This window comes from Esox lucius, chromosome 12 (genome assembly GCF_011004845.1).
Source record: "Esox lucius isolate fEsoLuc1 chromosome 12, fEsoLuc1.pri, whole genome shotgun sequence".
Classification (NCBI taxonomy): Eukaryota; Metazoa; Chordata; class Actinopteri; order Esociformes; family Esocidae; genus Esox; species Esox lucius.
In genome coordinates this window covers 33154821-33172021 of record NC_047580.1, presented here as the reverse complement: position 1 = coordinate 33172021, position 17201 = coordinate 33154821, and the positions used below count along the sequence as shown (strand labels likewise).

At 42.3% G+C, this 17201-nt stretch overlaps 2 protein-coding genes across 2 annotated transcripts in view; one reads left to right on the top strand and one right to left on the bottom strand.

Moving 5' to 3' along the window:
- Positions 1-120: 120 nt before the first annotated feature.
- On the bottom strand, positions 121-4843 carry sypl2b (synaptophysin-like 2b). The gene is made up of 6 exons (XM_010902431.5): positions 4694-4843; positions 4445-4522; positions 2941-3062; positions 2661-2859; positions 2219-2410; positions 121-1349 (listed from the first exon to the last, which is right to left on the bottom strand). Exons 1-6 carry the CDS (start codon positions 4709-4711, stop codon positions 1212-1214), a joined length of 747 nt encoding a protein of 248 aa, XP_010900733.2. The 5' UTR covers positions 4712-4843; the 3' UTR covers positions 121-1211.
- A 5978-nt stretch (positions 4844-10821) lies between these two features.
- Positions 10822-17201, top strand: part of sort1b (sortilin 1b) — a 30441-nt gene continuing 24061 nt past the window's right edge. Inside the window, exons 1-4 of the mRNA XM_010902426.3 lie at positions 10822-11461; positions 14690-14749; positions 15383-15559; positions 16920-17081. Of these exons, the coding sequence (XP_010900728.1) occupies positions 11198-11461; positions 14690-14749; positions 15383-15559; positions 16920-17081 (663 nt within the window). The 5' untranslated portion in view covers positions 10822-11197. The remainder of the gene's footprint in view (positions 11462-14689; positions 14750-15382; positions 15560-16919; positions 17082-17201) is intronic.

Sequence of the window (17201 nt, the reverse complement as noted above, 5' to 3'; positions counted from 1 at the left end):
GTATTGAGGTAGAAAAGAGGCAACGGTCAGTATCTGTAACTAATCAAAAAAAATTGATTTTTTTTTGGCTTTTTGAAGAGCATAGTTGAAATGTGTGACCAACATTTTGGAGCCTTGACATTTAAGCGAAAACAGGAGCTCACTGGCTTTATTTTTATACAAAACATGTTATTTTAAAACCACATGGGACAAAGTGGGGAAAAAGGCACATTTAAAAGATCACATGAAAAACTGTTTAACTGATCAGTGCGTCGATGGAAATGTCTGTGAACATTTTGGACAAAGTGACCACTTCTGCTGAACATCTACGAAGGGGCAAATCATCAGGGGTTTTAGAGGCCGAACATGTAACGGCCTGTAACACTGAACCATGGTTTTAAGACTGTTGTACCTACGGTTTTTATATACAAATGAAAAATGATTAAAACACGACACTATTCACAAAGACAGTGTGAGATGGCAAACACTGGTTTTGATAGAAGACAGGAACTATCACATCCTGGCTCTTTTTATGTAAGGCACCATGTGATAGGTCCTGTTGATACAAATAAGAGTTAACCACACGCTAAAGGCATCGAACACATTGCTTATTCAGTTCAGTACCAATTTAGTGTAGAAACTTAAAAATGTACTGAATAATTTTAGAGGTCAGTGTTTAGCGATGTATGAAATAAACTTTGTCCTGAAGGAATAGTGCAAGACTCATAGTCAGGTGAACATGCTTGCAGTTCCAGGGGCCATCCAGTGCCAACAAGGGTGAACATATTTGCACTCTCTACTGTCAGGCCACCTGGATAAGAGTGTCTGCTAAATGACATACAAGTAAAAGAAGTCAACGTGTGGCGCTAATGGCAGGTAAGCCCCTCCGAACTGCCTTCAAATAAAATCATTGTCAAAAGGCATTTGAAAAGGAGCAGAAACAACTTGTTAGCAGGAAACCTTCCGCCTGTTCGGCCAGTCGTCCCATATCACTTCCTATAACTGTCCCGTTAGCACTAGCCATTTCGTTTTTTCAAATCTGAAGGGTTTGGATCTGTGTAACCGGAGTGTATATGTATACGCGTAAACAAACATGTACACAGACACAAACAGGTTTGACTGGAGTTGTGGGTCCGGTTCCAGCAGGCTGAAGGGATTGAAGGGTCTGTGCCATGAAAGAGGGCCCAGGGAGGAAACGGGGACCAGCTGTTTGACACCCCCAGAATGCCAAGTTAAGCTGTAATGGGCCTGACCCCTGAACCTCCATCTACGTTGGCAGGCGGGGGGGTGGCGGACTTGTGGAACGGAGTCTCCTTGAAGATGAACCAGCAGTTACCCGCCCACAATATCAGGTTCAGGAATCCAAAGGTCTGCAGTGAGGAGTGGACAAACAAAAACAACATGGAGGTGTTATATTCCCACCGTGCCTGCTTCAGTCTGGTGTTTGCAAACACGTTGGGGATCAGAGAAATGCTGTACAGTCATATGACTCAAGGGCATTTGAAAAGCAAATCTTACTGCACCAGGTAAATGCTACTGTGCTGGATCATCACAAAACAGTTCCTCCTTAATACAGAGGCATTCTAAGAGGTCCCAAGGTGCCGTAAAAGACATTTCCATAACTGGACAAGTGCGTTGGTGAGATCTCAATTGGTAAGACTGATTGGTGTTACTGAGTGCCTGGATCATTTCCAGAGCTAATAAATGTAGTACATAAATGATCAGACCTCTAAAAGATGGTAACTATACATCGTGTTGAATCCTGTTGTCAAAGTAGATGTGTCAAAGAAACTGAGGAACTTGGTAAAATAGGATTTTGGAACCATGGTGAAGGGTCCCAGTATGGGTAAATTATCTTGGTAAATTCTCTGGTTATACATGGTTATACATGGTTATACATGGTTATACATGCACATTGCATTACTATTTATGGTCCTAAGAACTCCAGAATAATATTTTTTAAGTAATGTTAAGTAATAATATTTTTTAAGATTATTATCTGAAACCAGATAAAACAGGCCTACATTTATCACAAGCATCAATCTGGGGGAAACACATTTCAAAAAAGGAAGCTTGAAAAAGGGGGTTGGATCTTTGCAAGGAAAGAACAATACATAACGCGAAATGAGAAACTGCAATATGACAATTTATATTTGCCCTGGTTAAGTTGATGTATACCTTTAATAAGAAGTGGACTCATACAATGGCATGCATAATAATAATACTATTTAGAACCCACCACAGAGGAGTTGAGTCGTCCCATCAGAGGGTAAGCACCTTGGGTGCACTTGTTGCTGAGGTCCTTGCAGGTGGGAATCAGGCTTAACAGCGTGTCCGGACTGGTGGCCCTCTTGACGTCTGTCAGACCTTTACCCCAGGCAGAGGAGGACACCAGCCACAGGAAGGCAAAGGCCCCCGTCACCAGCAGGTCCTGCATGAAGGACGGGTGACAAAGTAAATCCAAGTTTACCAGAAACACAGCTTCAGGGGGGAAACTACGGGACGATGGCTGAACGAATACAACATTCCCTGAACAGATCCCCCATCAAGCTATTCCCCCCCCCCCCTACCATGTCCTTCCAGCTCTTCGCGGCGTTCCAAATGAAGGCGCTACGCCGGCCATCATCGCCCACACGTCACACACCGTTACAACACGCCCAAACGGAACCAGGTGAACTCACCACGCTGGGACCACCACTCTGTGTGTAGATGTGCTGGTAGCCCAGGTAGAGCACCAGGGAGGCGGTGCTGTACAGGAAGGCCAACACCCCGATACACACGTAGAACTCAGCGGAGGAGGAGTAGTCGCCGGTCAGATGCAGCATCATGGTACTGGAGTCGTTCTTACACGTGGGGACCTGGTATGGATGGGCCAACAGCCTGTGGGAAGAGATGTGTACCGAGCGGCATTCAGTAGGAAGACCCGCCATAAAAAGATGCCTTTACTTCAGTTCTCCTTACCGGAATGGATAGGTAAAATCCACAGGGATTTCCTGGCTGACTCTGCTCTCCTTACATAACACGTTGACACTCACGGAGCCAGTGTAACCCGACGTCGTAGCAAAGGCAAATATGGAGAAGACCTGCAGATATACAAAGCCCAAATTAGGAGACGCGAAGACTGTCGATACACCAAGGACATCAATCAAATGTATTTTATAAAGCCCTTTTTTTACATCAGCAGTTGTTACTAAGTGCTTTTAAAGAGACCCAGCCTGAAACCCCCCAAAGAGCAAGCAACCAGAGTTAAGGCACAGCGGCTAGGAAAATCTCCCAAGTAGGGTCCCGATATGACAGAATATTTAACTCTCCTGAAATGACATCCTGTACCAACAGCGCAGATACGTTCTGACTACTTCCCCTAATGTCAGTTGGCTTCAAAGGTTCAAAGCAGCATTTGTTGTGACACCATCTGTCATATAACACTGCTCAGATGAGTATGTGGAGGAAGCCAACTATGACTAGATCATACTAACAAGTCATTGTGGATGAGTAATGGGCTCACACATAGGCAAACACGCACACACTTTCCTCTACAGAAGCGCATCCTCCCTCACAGGAAATGATTTATAAAAGTGCAGTACTGCTGGTATTTCTGTCCCAAGCACCATATGCCTGGTATAGTACAAAAACGGTGCTGGACAATAAGGGGAATAGGCTGGAATGTGTGATTATAGCGACATTGACTACAATCTAACTGAAAAGGGTGATTATCCGAATCTTAGGTGAGAAACCGAACTCCTTGTTGATTGTAAATGTCCTTTCGGTTACATTGCTAATCTACGGTCCAACACTGAGCTGAATATTGTAGGATCCTAATATGCCGCTGGAACGTCACGTTTCACGGAGAGATTAAATAAGATCAAGAAGATAGACGGTGTCACGGTTCTGCAGGCCGAGAATGTTCAACAGGGCGGCAAAACGATTACTCAACGGATACCAGACTGTCCCCATGGTTTCTTTTAACCCTTACACAAACACACACACAGGCTTGGTAAATGTGAACCTGCTCCTTGTCAACATTTCTCGACCTTTTGTATATATTTTTTCTTGTCTATTCCTTTCTTTTTTAACTGTGCATTATTGGAAAAGGGAGCGTAACTAAACGTTTCACTATAGGCCACACCTCTTTTTGAATATTCACACGACAAAACATGTTAGTCAATGAAAGCCATAACATCCTTAACAGAATATACGGACTAGTTGTGACAACTTTTACAAAAATGTTGAGTTTGCGACTACATTGTTCCAACCTAGCTCAAATAATTGTGTAATATAAGTTTAATCTACTTTTAGAAAGCCATTCAAGTTGGTGAAACCGTTTGAAAAGTCCCTCTGCATGGTTGCAAAATGCATGATGATTTGCAAAATTACAACATTATTCTACCCGTGATACATTGAAATTAACCCATGGCAGAATACACAACAGCAGAACCACTAAATAACATATCAGAAGTGATCTTACCCATTCGAGCAATCGTATAAATGCCAGTGGCTCTTTCAAAAGTCCCAGGTCAAGATTAAATCCTGAAGTCATTATTTTCTTTCGATGGTTAGGAAAAAGGCAAACAGTTGTTATTAGCTAGCTAGCCGAGTAAACCAAGTTGTCATTATGATGTTCATGCAACCACCACATAGATTACCATGTATTATTTTTGTGCAAGTTGGAAAATGAACTTCAAATATATAATATAAACACCCATTTTATTGTTACCTGGGCGATCCCGTCCATACTACACTTGTCAAAGTTTATCTAGGCTATAAGAGAGCACTTTCTTTTTTTTCTTTCGAAGACCGATCACAGGAAAACTTTGAAGACTAGTTTCAGAAACTGTCAGAAACCTTTTTCCTAGTCCTAAGTGAACAGCGTGGCACACGTGATCATCGACGTTTAAAGTGACGACAACATAGCTGGCGAGGGATGGATGGTATAGAACATGTGCGTGTGGAAGGGAATACTTTTTAGAGTTGTGTCCTAGTTCCGTGGGCGAGCTCCGTTTGCTGTTGTGCGTGTTAATCTATCTATAGTATAATTTGAACTAAACGTGTTTATTCTATTGAATCATTCTGACGACCAGCTGCGGAGCCACTGTTGGTAACAGCTGTTCTAACAACTGCAGGTTAAGCTGAAAATCATCCTGTTCATTCAGCCAACCTAGGAAATAAATAGACAATACTAGGATTGTATTACGACTGGGATTTTGAATGGATTCTTGTTTTGTTTTTTTCTAAAATGACTGAATACATTGATTGTGACGTGTGCTGTACTTCACTCGAGGACTCGAGCGCTATACAGAACATCTGTCACAAGGGTGCACCATTTCTACTTTTAGCAAGGTTTTCTGATCAAATCCAGCGCTCAGCTTGTGATAAAATAAGTGCAGGAACTGACAAATCGCACATTATACTATATTCATCAAAATGTATGTGTTAATGAGGCTCGTTCCATTTAAGTAGCCTATCCCAGATCTCTTTGTCTAAAAAGGAACCTGAAAATAAGAACTAAAATTAGAAATTTTCCGTCTAACTAAGGGCCTATATAAGAAGAGTGACCGTTAGTAAGTGTGTAACCTCTAACTTATCAGGGCAGAGTCCTCTGTTTTCTCATCACAAACCTGTTGACAGTTTCAGCCGAGGCCATCTGTCTTCCATCAAATTCATAAATAAATGACTTCAGGGCAGGAAACATGCACGTGTGATCGTTGTTAATGTAGACAGTTTCAGAAATTCTCTGGAAGACAGAGGTCAGACGGGCTTTACAGGTCGTTCAGGACCTGATCAGGACTTCTAGCCACCTGAAAATGTTTCCTTCCCCCCTGTGGCGGAACTCCGCAGCAGGTTTGCTGCCCTGCAGAAGCTAAACAGGACCATGTTCAAACATCATTCCAACGCCAAGCAGTTACCTGGTAACAACTGCTATGTACTGCTTTCAAAACTAGCATAGCATTGCATGTACTGGACCTCTTTATCTTCAGCTGTGTTAAACCGTGCAGTCATATTTGTCACATTATCACATAATATTGCCACCATACACACACATTATATTGTTAAATTAAATTGGGATTTGGGAAGTAGCGGAGCCCTACCTTCTACTTTCCAGCTGTATCTAAATGTTAACTGTACAGGACCTCAGCTCCCTCTAGGTGTCATTTCAACCATATGCTGGCTCCCACCCATACACACAAATACACACACATATATAAATACATATTTATCAACAGCGTAGGAGTGTGTTTCATATTGCGGGGACACATATAAAAGGTTTGCAAAGTGTTCTCATTAGTGCTCACAGTATTTATTTTTGTAATCTCTTGGACCGGTAGAGGAACTTCGTCCTACCTCTCTGTGGTCACAATGACTCAGTGGTTTCCCCTCCAAACCTGGCCCAGACTGAGGGCGGCACACTGAATGCCCCCAAATGGCACCCAGACAAGGAACAGCCAGCCAATTATTGTTAGAAGGGACCCAGTCTCCATGTCGCAGGGCACTTGACCAGGCGGCATGTTTGTGCCCTGGAGGAGGGGCCAACCTGGAGGAGGGGCCAACCTCTCATTGTCCGCTTCTGGGGTTCTTCCCTAATGGCACCCTATTCCCTTCAGAATGCACTATGTGACCTACTTTTGACCAGAGCTTCATCCAAAATGGTGTACCTATGCCCAAGTAAGTACACTACATCTGTCTAGTAGCCCTAGTCAAAAAGTAGTGAACTACACAAAAAGTAGTGCACTATACAAAAAGTAGGGTGCCACTCGGTACTAGTGATGTGGAGGATCCTCAGTCACTGGCTTGGTCAGCATGGTGGTATTTCTTTTGGTTCTGTGAAACTGGGACAATCGAAGAGGGAGAGTCGTGTGTAAACAACATGGCTGCATGGTATCGCGGCTGGAAAGTAATCGTCTCGATACTGTCCCAACGGATGTGGCAACTGCAAGTCACACAGCCACCACACGCGCACACTCTCTGACGCTTTAACAGAATGAAATGTCTTTTTGTGAACCATCTTAAATAAAAATGTTTTACCAAGAATAAAAAACATTGCCAATTTCTACAAGGGGCCAGAACCAAAGTTACCCTCACCACTGTGAAGTCAGTCTGAATTAGAGCATCTGCCAAATCACCTTAATGTAAATTTACTGAATTCAAAATGCAGTATCCTATAACTACATTGGTCCATCATTTATGAAAAATGACTACTGTAAAACTACTAACACAAAGCACTGAGAGATACAATATATAAGTGCCCTACATACACATGCTGTACATAATTCACACTATAAATGGATCCTTTGTGAATGTGTGGCTGGTGTCGTTCTGCAGTTTGAGATGAAGAGAAAAGAGTTGAGAAAAGTGGTGGAGAGTTTTACTGACTCAAACATTTTCTGTAGGCAGAGTTTCCTTGAAGGCAGAAATTAATGGGTTGGGTTGGGTTGAGTTAGTGGAGATGGCAGAGCTTAAGTTCCCTCAAATTTGAGTTTAATTCGATTTGACTTTAATTCTCTGGGTGAGGCTCTGAGTTATGTCTAGGGTTTAGAGTAGGGACACGCACTTGGTGAAATATTTATTTTGAGCATTTAGCCCAAAACTCCACTCTTTTCATTAAATGAACCTATCAGATTAATTTCTGCTTCCAGGGTAGATCTGCCCACAAGTACTCTTTGAATAAGGGGAACTCTAACGTGTGACAAAAAAAGTTGCTCATTACAACTCTGTTAGGGCGAGGTGTTGACAGGTCACACCCAGTCAAGCTGTCTCAAAAGAAATTGGTTAGGATCAGGTTTATTTGGACAAGGCTGTCAGGCAACCAACAAAACAGGTTTATGTAATGGAGAAAGATTCCACACTGCATTGAAAATGACTCCTTCGGTTTGTTGACAATGTTCTAAAGCTATTCATGTTATCACTATACACACAATAAATGTAAATGTACTTGGTGAATAAAGGTGGTCATGATTCTGACAGAAATGTGTCATACCTGAGTCTAAAATGCTATTTGAATGAAACTCTAACTATTGGTGGGGATAGGGTGGCCACTACCGTAGCTTGCCTGCTAGGGTTATCTTTATCCTGGCAGTGTGGAATATCTACCCATCTCTCCTCACATTCTCACAACACTTTGTTTTGGAACCCTTCCAGGGGCTGTAGTGAAATGTGACTCAGCATTCTGGAACTCTGCATTTGGAATCGGGCTGAAAGTTCTGCTGCCAGGCAGAAAGGCTGGATGTCAGTTTAGGTTCCTGTGTTCACTGAGCAGAAGGTTACACATGATCGCCGGTCACGGGTCACCCTCTGTCACATCACAGGAACACATCTCAAATCTAATCATTAAATTAAAAAAAATGTAACCGATGACCTCTCATGAAGACAATTCAATCTAAAGTAGAGATTGTGTACTGTAGAACAACTAATTAAGACACTATTATATTCCAAAAATGGCCTACACTATTTTATGTCACTCCCTTATATTTGCTATAAATAATTTGATTTCAAATAGGGGATATTCTCCTTTAGAAATTAACTCACAAGTGACAAATTGCATGTGCCAGCAATATGAAAATCACTCACTCAACTAGTTTTAGGTCTGACACAAGATTGTAACCAAGCATGGACAATCTGCAGGCTACCAGGTCATAAAAGAGAAAGATTGCTGTAATGGTGGGGAAAGCACCTCGATCAACTGCCATACAGAGCTGACCTTCAGACACAATGTAAAATAGTTTGAAATCGCTCCATCTGCCACCAACTTAGTTAAAGGGAGTTGTATGGTAGGAGACCCAATGCCGAGAGAGACGTAAGAGAGCTTGACTGCAATTTGTCAAAATACACCTGACAATCCTCCTGGGACAAACTCTTGTGGACAGATGAGACCAAAGCTTTTTGCTAAACAATACCATCTCTATGTTTACAAAAAACAAAAATGAAGCTGTCATAAAAAGAACACCTTCCTAACAGTCAAACATGGAAGAAGTTTTGTGATGATTTGGGTTTGCTTTGCCCCCTCTTGAATGTAAGAATGTTTTAGTGCAATGTTGAATCCAGTGTCAGAAAGCTAGGTCTCTGTCAAAGATCATGGGTCTTCCAGCAGGTAAATGACCCCCCATACGGAAAACTCATGCAAAACATATATGCATATATATGTAGAGGATTTTCCAGCATATATTGGTGCCCTGAATATATTTATGAAATATATAACATGAGCTTCTCACAATATCATAATACAATGCAGGTCATATACTATAACGCTGAATATTATAATAAAATATACGAATATGCAGTACATTAAGCATTTCTCATTAAGACATTGTGGAAATCGCCTTTTCGTTATTTTCCAGAGACTCATTATGAAAACAATATACATACATTTTAACACGGTATCATGAATGACATTCCTCTCTGTAAAAGTACAGACTAGTTAACACAACTAGATAACATAATATACACATGACAGGAAACAATACAAACATGGAAATATATCAGTTAGATGTAAATGCTAAATGCATATTACCAACTATCATTTTGTCATTTATGTCAATATATTTATGTGTATTTAAGACATATTAAAACATATTTGAAAAAGGACAAAATCGAATATATGTAAATATATGTATGACATATGGCCATACATTAGTAATACATATAATACATATATTAGTATATATTTAATATAAATATCTAGCAGAACTGGGGCCATTTCCACAAGCAGACTGCCAGTACAGAGGTGCATGAAGCACTTAATTGATTTTAGCTATTTTGTCTAGCAGATATTTCAGTCTAGGGTGTCAGTCATTATGGCTGTGCCATTTCTGTTCATTTTCTGATTTAAAGGAAAACATTAGCTATTCAGTTGGACAATCTTGACAAATATTTTGAATTATTGGAAGGAAGTGCAATGGTAGGAATGCTGAAAGCATGAAAGGTCCCAGGCCAGCCACTAGACCAGTGTTCTCAACTCTGAGCATGGGGACCTGGACTACTGCTTGTTTTTCATTCTACCTGACAGTTAATTGTATTCACAAGGTGTCCCAAGACAAAGGTAACCAATATTTTGGGGGCTAAAATGAAAACCAGCAGTCCTGAGGTCTGGAGTTGAGAACCGCCACTCTTGGCCATCCTGGGGAACACTTCATTTTAATTTTAAAATGATCCGTTGGTCCTTTTCATCTTTGTCAAAGGCTTGCGCAGACAGGCAGGCCTGTTTACTGAGGGTTTATTCAAGCTGGGGATAGCTAATCCCTGGCCTGGCGCCTTCATCCTGACCACAAATGTAGTGTGTCCAGATGTTCAGTTTCGATTTTACACCATCACTCATCAAACTGTGGCTTCCATGTAAAAATGTGCATGCAGTTTTTAGTCCCAGCTGGTTCTCAAGACCCCTATTTCACCATCATTTTTATATTAATTTATTCATGTGTGTCAAAAATATGTTTTAGAACCAATTATCCAAATGATGTCCTTTTATCACCCAACGTTCCTCTGGCTTAATCTATAACTTCACTTAAATAATTGTCTAAAATGTTGTAGCCTACTGTGGGAATACCATATAACTAGGCTCTAGGTGTTACTATTAATTAGTGAGCCTATTTATTGATAAATGTGTATCTGATAACTGACTGAATATCCAGATATCAACAAATATTGACTAGGCCCTCTGAAGGGGCAGGTAATTCTACATCATACTGGAGCTGCTGCCGTACCCTCAACCAGGCTTGACAAGGTTTGACAGATAGAACACAGCCGGTTGTGCTGTGGGATGCACGGTTTGCGTAGCAACCAATCAGAATATTTATTAAAAGTGTCAAATAGATCATGAACCAATCACAGCGGGCTGTCTGCTAAGACGCGTCCAATGTCTGTCCCACAGACACACTTGAGGGGTCCGTTATTATGGTATTATTTCTGGACAAGGAGTTGCAAGGTGGAGAATTGGTCCTAACGCATCTCGGCAAATGTCTCTGATTAGTTTTTAGACTGATATTTTTGACTTTCTTCCGCGCAGTGGCACGAAAAACCAAGCATTCTGGATCTACGGCGCACCGCCTTGTTCGAAGTGGGACCCGTGCAAAGCATACAAAGCCCGCAGTACCACTTGCTGTCAGGACTACTGTTTTTGTTGATGTCATCCGCGGCGGTGTTCAAGCCGTAGCGACCGTCAATTTATAAACGGAATTTATCGGATTACTACACTTTGCCACGATTATTTGGGTTTTGGGTTCACAGTGAAATGGGAGTTTTAGCGCACTGTGTTTTACTTTTTCTATTCCAGCATTTTTCGTCTGGTTATGATTTTCACGAAGGACTATATAACAATGGGCAGTATACATTTGTGAAAGATCCCAGTTTGAATATCGAAAAGAGATCTTCGGATTTGCACGTACATGCTGACTCCGAATCATCCGAACACATTAGGAGTAGAAGAAGCACGGATCAAGAAGACTGCAAAAGTCTCGAGGGATTTGACACCAAGTTGAACAACAACACCCACACGGTATGTTAACCGGACAGGTTGGGTCAAGTTACACTTCTCATCGGAATAATACAGAATGTTCTGCAGGTGACACTTTTCCAACACCTAATCCGTAGATAATATATGACTATGGCTTTAAGATTGTTACCATTCAAGCTTCAATAACCACGGATGCACATTGTTCCCCCTTGCGCGACCATTGCTTGAATTCATTCGTTCCTGTTCTGTAGATCACACATCTGCGGTTTAGCTTATTTGCATTACGTGTTTGGCGTGCTCTGCTGCTGACTGCAAACATCAACGTAGAAAGTGCCAGTCAAAAGTTAGGACACGCTTATTCACCTGAATCAGTTCTGAGTTTGTCTCTCTGTAACGTATTATTCTGCCGAGGGCTCTGGCTAAACCCTGACTTGGCTGTGTCTCTAGTTACTCCTGTCGGTCCACTAGCGTTCCCGTGGAGTGGTTGAGTCTGACCTATTTCCCTGTCGAATGATGCTGCTCTGCAGGCCCGTCCTAGCGCTGCATGTTCAGCCATCGCTCCTGCTATTTTGTTTATGATGGGACGTGTTCTTTGCAACCTTTATGATAAATAATTGTTGTCTGCCCAACTATAGTAGTGATCTTGTGTCGTGTTATGTCTGGGTGGTGACAGGAAAACTCGTTTTTCAAGAATAGAAGCTAGGCGTGTAGGGTAATTGTTTGGTTGTTCGGTCATTATCATTTCCATGAACAACTTTTAAACGAAGTCTGAGAGCACTATTCTAATATTTACAACAGGCTACTTTGATAAATGTGGAGTAGTTCTTTAGGCAGAACTGGGTTGTTTTAATTCTGTATATCTAACCGTTTTAGTAGTGAAACGTTTCGCAAGACTGTCGCAAAACCTTTTAAAACAGAAGCCAACAATTCTGCCAGTGAGAACAAGCTCGTCAAAAGCTGCTAACTTCCCTTTCCCCTTTAAACGGAAGTTGTGGTTAATACCTGTCTTCTTACTGTAGATAAAGTGAGCTGTTGGAATAACTAACCTCGCTAAACTCTTTCCCGGCGGAAACGCCAGCAATTTATAGATGCGTTTGTTGTGACTGACTATTAAGATCGCGATAAACACATGATATCAAACTGAACTTCAGCTTCTGTCCACAAAACTGAATAAAGCACAACAGCTTGTGTGTCATGTTGAAAAGTGTTTGGCGGGAATTCTTTCTCTTTTGCAACTATAAAATATCTAACGCAGCCCAGTTAAGAACAGGTTGTCTGTGTTTAGACAGCAGGTTGGCCTAAGAGGGTGGCTGGTAGCCAGCATGTAGCCTAGCTGTTAGATCATATGACCACAAACTGAAGGGTTTTTGACTGCTTCAGAAACATGGCGGAGGTAGAAGGGCGGGGACTAGCGTTTCCAGCAACACCTGCATCCTTGTTTACTGTTGGTAACAGATAAGTAGACTTTATAGTCATCAATGATTTACTTTATAGTACCTGCAAGATACTGTCTGCAAACAATGACCATTGATTGCAGGCTTTGCCCAGAAACATTACTTCAACGACCCACGTACGTTCTGGTCCCCCAGGAACAGACGTTTTCATAACGACTTGTGCTGTTTTAGCTCAGCCGTTCATTAGATCGTTCCAATGTCTAGGCGTTGTGATTCAAGCTTCTGCCGGACGTTGAAGCCGGACTCAGAATGACTGTTGTACAGGATCCCAAATGGCCGCTGTTCCATCAATTGAACAGAGAGGCCTATGGTTTTGGCTGGCCATTTTGGAGAAATCCTATAGACTGAAGGAAGAGGGGCTCTCCTTAAATGTCCCTTCAGGTCCAACATTGTGAACATACTGCTGTTTGGGTGCTGCACTGCTTGGTTCGAGAGCCAGCTTATAGCAAGCATTGGTTGAAGTGCTGTTAAGATCAAGAGTTTGAGTGGCCAGCTGGCTGAAGCAGCCCCAGTGAAAAGGAAAGTCTGTTTGTCATTGTCAATTATGTCACGCTAATGTAAAAGAGATCCCGCCGTGAACTGTTAAAGAAGCATTAATTACATTACACTAAGTCCCTTAAATCTGTGTTTGACTCGTTATTCAAACAACGGTTGGTTGGTATGTTGGAGCAGCTCCTTCGATTGAGGACACATGGACCTTCTCATTGGGTCTCACTTCAAGACTTAATTACATTAACCAAATGAAGTGCGGGTTTGCCTGTCGGCGCCTCCAACACCCCCCCCCCCCCCCCCCCCCCAGAAGATTTTATAGTTCAGTGACAGTTGGAACCGGTTTCACTAGTTCCTCATCCTACTGTGCCTTGTGAGGTTTTTAATCTGAGGTCTACTTGACCGGTCACAGCAGCTAAACCCCAGCAACCTCTATCAATGACTGATGTCTTAATTAACTCCTAACGGCGTGGGCTTATAGACGCAGACTTAAGCAGGTCCGCGTCTACCTCTTATTCTTGAATCAACCGGACAGCTGCAAGTCTTTACACTGCTAGTCTGTCGCAGGCTTTTACTATGTTGCTCTGAGGTCTACTGCACGTTAGCTAAGTAAGTGTTAATTGGTGTGGATGTGCGGTTCTTCGCTCCATATACATTGCGGTCTGCATGCAACCCTTTGTTAATGCTCAGCGATCTGGAATGTGAAGAGGGAGAGGTGCTCCGGGCATCTGTTTGGCGTTGCACAGAAGCTGACAAACGCACCAGCTATTTTGCCCTTTGTGGAGCTGAGCAGTGACTGTCGACATAAGTGAATGGCAAAGTCCGACTTCAAAGTGATGTTCGGTCTAGAAAGACAGCGATTTCAGATAATCCACGGTATATTCCAATCAACTGGCTTTCTCATGTGTTAGGACATATCCCATTAATCTCTTGATATATCTATCTAGGCCCTGAAAACAGACACAGTATTTGAGTTTTGAGTATGGGGGCAGTATCACTGGTGTAGCGTGGTGATGCCTGGCCGGGCTGGTGCAAGCTGTTATAAAGGGCGATCCACCCACCGCGGGCCCTGGTGCAACAGCACCCCCCGCACCCCCATTGCTAAGCCAGTGGGCAGTATTGTAAAATGTCTTGCATTTGGAACCATTTTAATAAATAGGTTCCATTATCTGACTAATGTTTTGGCTCAAATGGCTAAAATGACACCTGTATTTTTTCATTACAGGGACTAATGTGACGGGTTCCATCCATTCATTATATTTTGATATCGGTCTGTTTACAGTAACGACGACAAATGTATTTTTCTTTTCCCTTTCTATCTCCTCAGTTTGTCTTCAATGACCTGAGTGGATCTGTGTCGCTGGCCTGGGTCGGAGATGGCACTGGGGTAAGTTCTACACTTCCATTTTCTCGGTCCACGTGCTGGACCTCCTCTGGCCCTACACTTTCAATATGGCTAGGTAGACCAAACAAGATGGCTCTGACTGAGTGTTGTAAAATCCCAGGAATTTTAAATATGGGATTGGCAGGATCACCATTTGTAATCAGAATCTGTAGAATTGCAGGTTACTCATTTGTAGTCATAATGTGTAAAATGACACGTTACCATTTGTGGTCATAATCTGTAGAATAGCAGGTTACCAATTTGTAGTCATTATCTGTTGAGTAGCAGGATTACCATAGGTAGTTATTTCACAACTCATGAGGCCATGTGTGGCTCTCGTGAGGTTGATTGAAGGCCTATAGAAGTACAGTAAACTGAAATTACTCGGGCAGTGACACATTTCTATGTACAATAATTTACTGCACTTTCTGAACGGTTCAGCCGATGTTGATGGAAAAGACCATCGAACATGAGCCAACAGTCTGCATTTACAGTCATTATATAGTTTCAAATACTGAGCCAGAACAAAAAAAAAATCACCATCCAAATACTGTATTTGTTTTGTAGGCTTTTCTTGCCCAGTGACTCAATATTGTTGTCTGTCTTATATTGAAATGTTTGCTTTTCTCTTTACAGATCATCCTGGTTTTGACAACATTCCAGGTGCCGTTCTTCATGTTGCGATTCGGCCAGTCCAGACTCTACCGTAGTGAGAACTATGGGAAGTCATTCGTGGACGTCACAAGCCTAATCAACAACACCTTCATCAGGACTGAGTTTGGCATTGCCATAAGCCCTGACAACTCTGGGAAGGTAAAAACATTTTTTATTGTATTATTTTAAACCCATTTTGATGCAAAACTTACTGTGTGGTTCGATAAAGCACTTCCGCCGTGCACAGGTAACCTTTATGATTCTGATATTTCTGCTACAGAGAAGTGACATTATATTGCAAGAGAATATCATCTGCTCAACATGATGAATTGCAGCAAAACCTGCGGGTCTAAAACAAATAAGCATGAAAAAGCATATCGCACCTCATTGCAGGCTTATGTTGGATTGTGTTAAAGTAGAGATTTTGTGTGTGTGAAGGCAGAATCCGTGAAGGGTTTGTTATTTCTATCTAATATAACACGTAGTGTGCTTCCTCTTGAGTCATTTGTGATAATTCCTTAATCAGTGTGTTCTGAAAGCATCGGGTTAGTACAACGCAAATATTATTCTTAAAGAATCTATGTATTCCTAGTTACCGGTAATGAGAGTGCTCAAACATCTTTGGCATCTTGAGTTTTAACCCAAAATATTACAGATGAGAAACATTTACAGCTGGAGAAAATTTCAGACCACTGGCATCCTAAATAGGACTGCTCGTGCCACCGAATTCAGTCCACAAGCTGACCCCAAGAGCACCAGAGTCATAAAAGGGTCTACAGGTCTCCCTTGCCTCTATCAATGTCAAAATGCATGAGGCAACTGTCAGACTGCACACACTTTGCCTGCGTGGGACGTCAGGAAGGAAGAAGCCACTGGCCTCAAAAGAATGTCAGATACTAATGATGTTTGAGCAACACCTGGGTGGTGACCCATAACCACTGGAGGGATGTGCTCTGGACCGCCGAGTCAAAGGAGGAATTGTTTGCGGTAATTCTGGATGCGGTGTTTGGCAAAAACAAAACACTGACTTTTTGAACAGAAGAGGCTCGTACCAGCCGTAAAGAATTATGGCTTGGGATTGCCTCCGGGCCTGGTCAACTTGCCCTCGTTGAGTCATCCACTCGCTATTGTCCCAGATAATTTCTTGAGGGTAATCTGAGTCCTGAATCTGAATCTGTCTAAAAGCTGAAGCGGAAATGAACGTGAACAATACAATGACGCCAGGCTACTACAGTTACTCAAAAGGAAACTAATGGATGGTTGTGGAATGAAGTGGGCCATGCATGCAATAAAGCCTGTGAATATGAAACACTTTTAAGCTGTATTTTAAAGAAGAAAACTAAAAACACTGTTAGCTGTAAGCCACGGGGGGTTCTCTAAGGGCTGTTCTTAGGGACTACTAACGGAGTACACACGTATATATTTTTGGGGCCTAAAACAATAAAAGTGTGGGCAGATTGTGGCCTCCAGTCTGTCTGTTGCCCATCCCTGATCTAGATTATCTTCCTCTTCCTCTCAGGTGATCCTGACCGGTGATGTGTCTGGCAGCCTTGGCTCTCGTATCTTCATCTCCGGAGACTCTGGGAACAGCTTTGAGCACCAAGACCTTCCCTTTAACCCAATGTTTCAGATCACATACAACCCCAGAGATCCCAATGTTCTCCTGGTCATCAGCAATGCCGTGAGTAGGATGTCAAAGGTGTCAGTGTATTCTGGTAGGGATTTAGCAGCAGCCAGTGGGATATTGGGGGTTTGGTGGGATCCTGGGGGATATTGGGGGTTTGGTGGGGCCCTGGGGGAT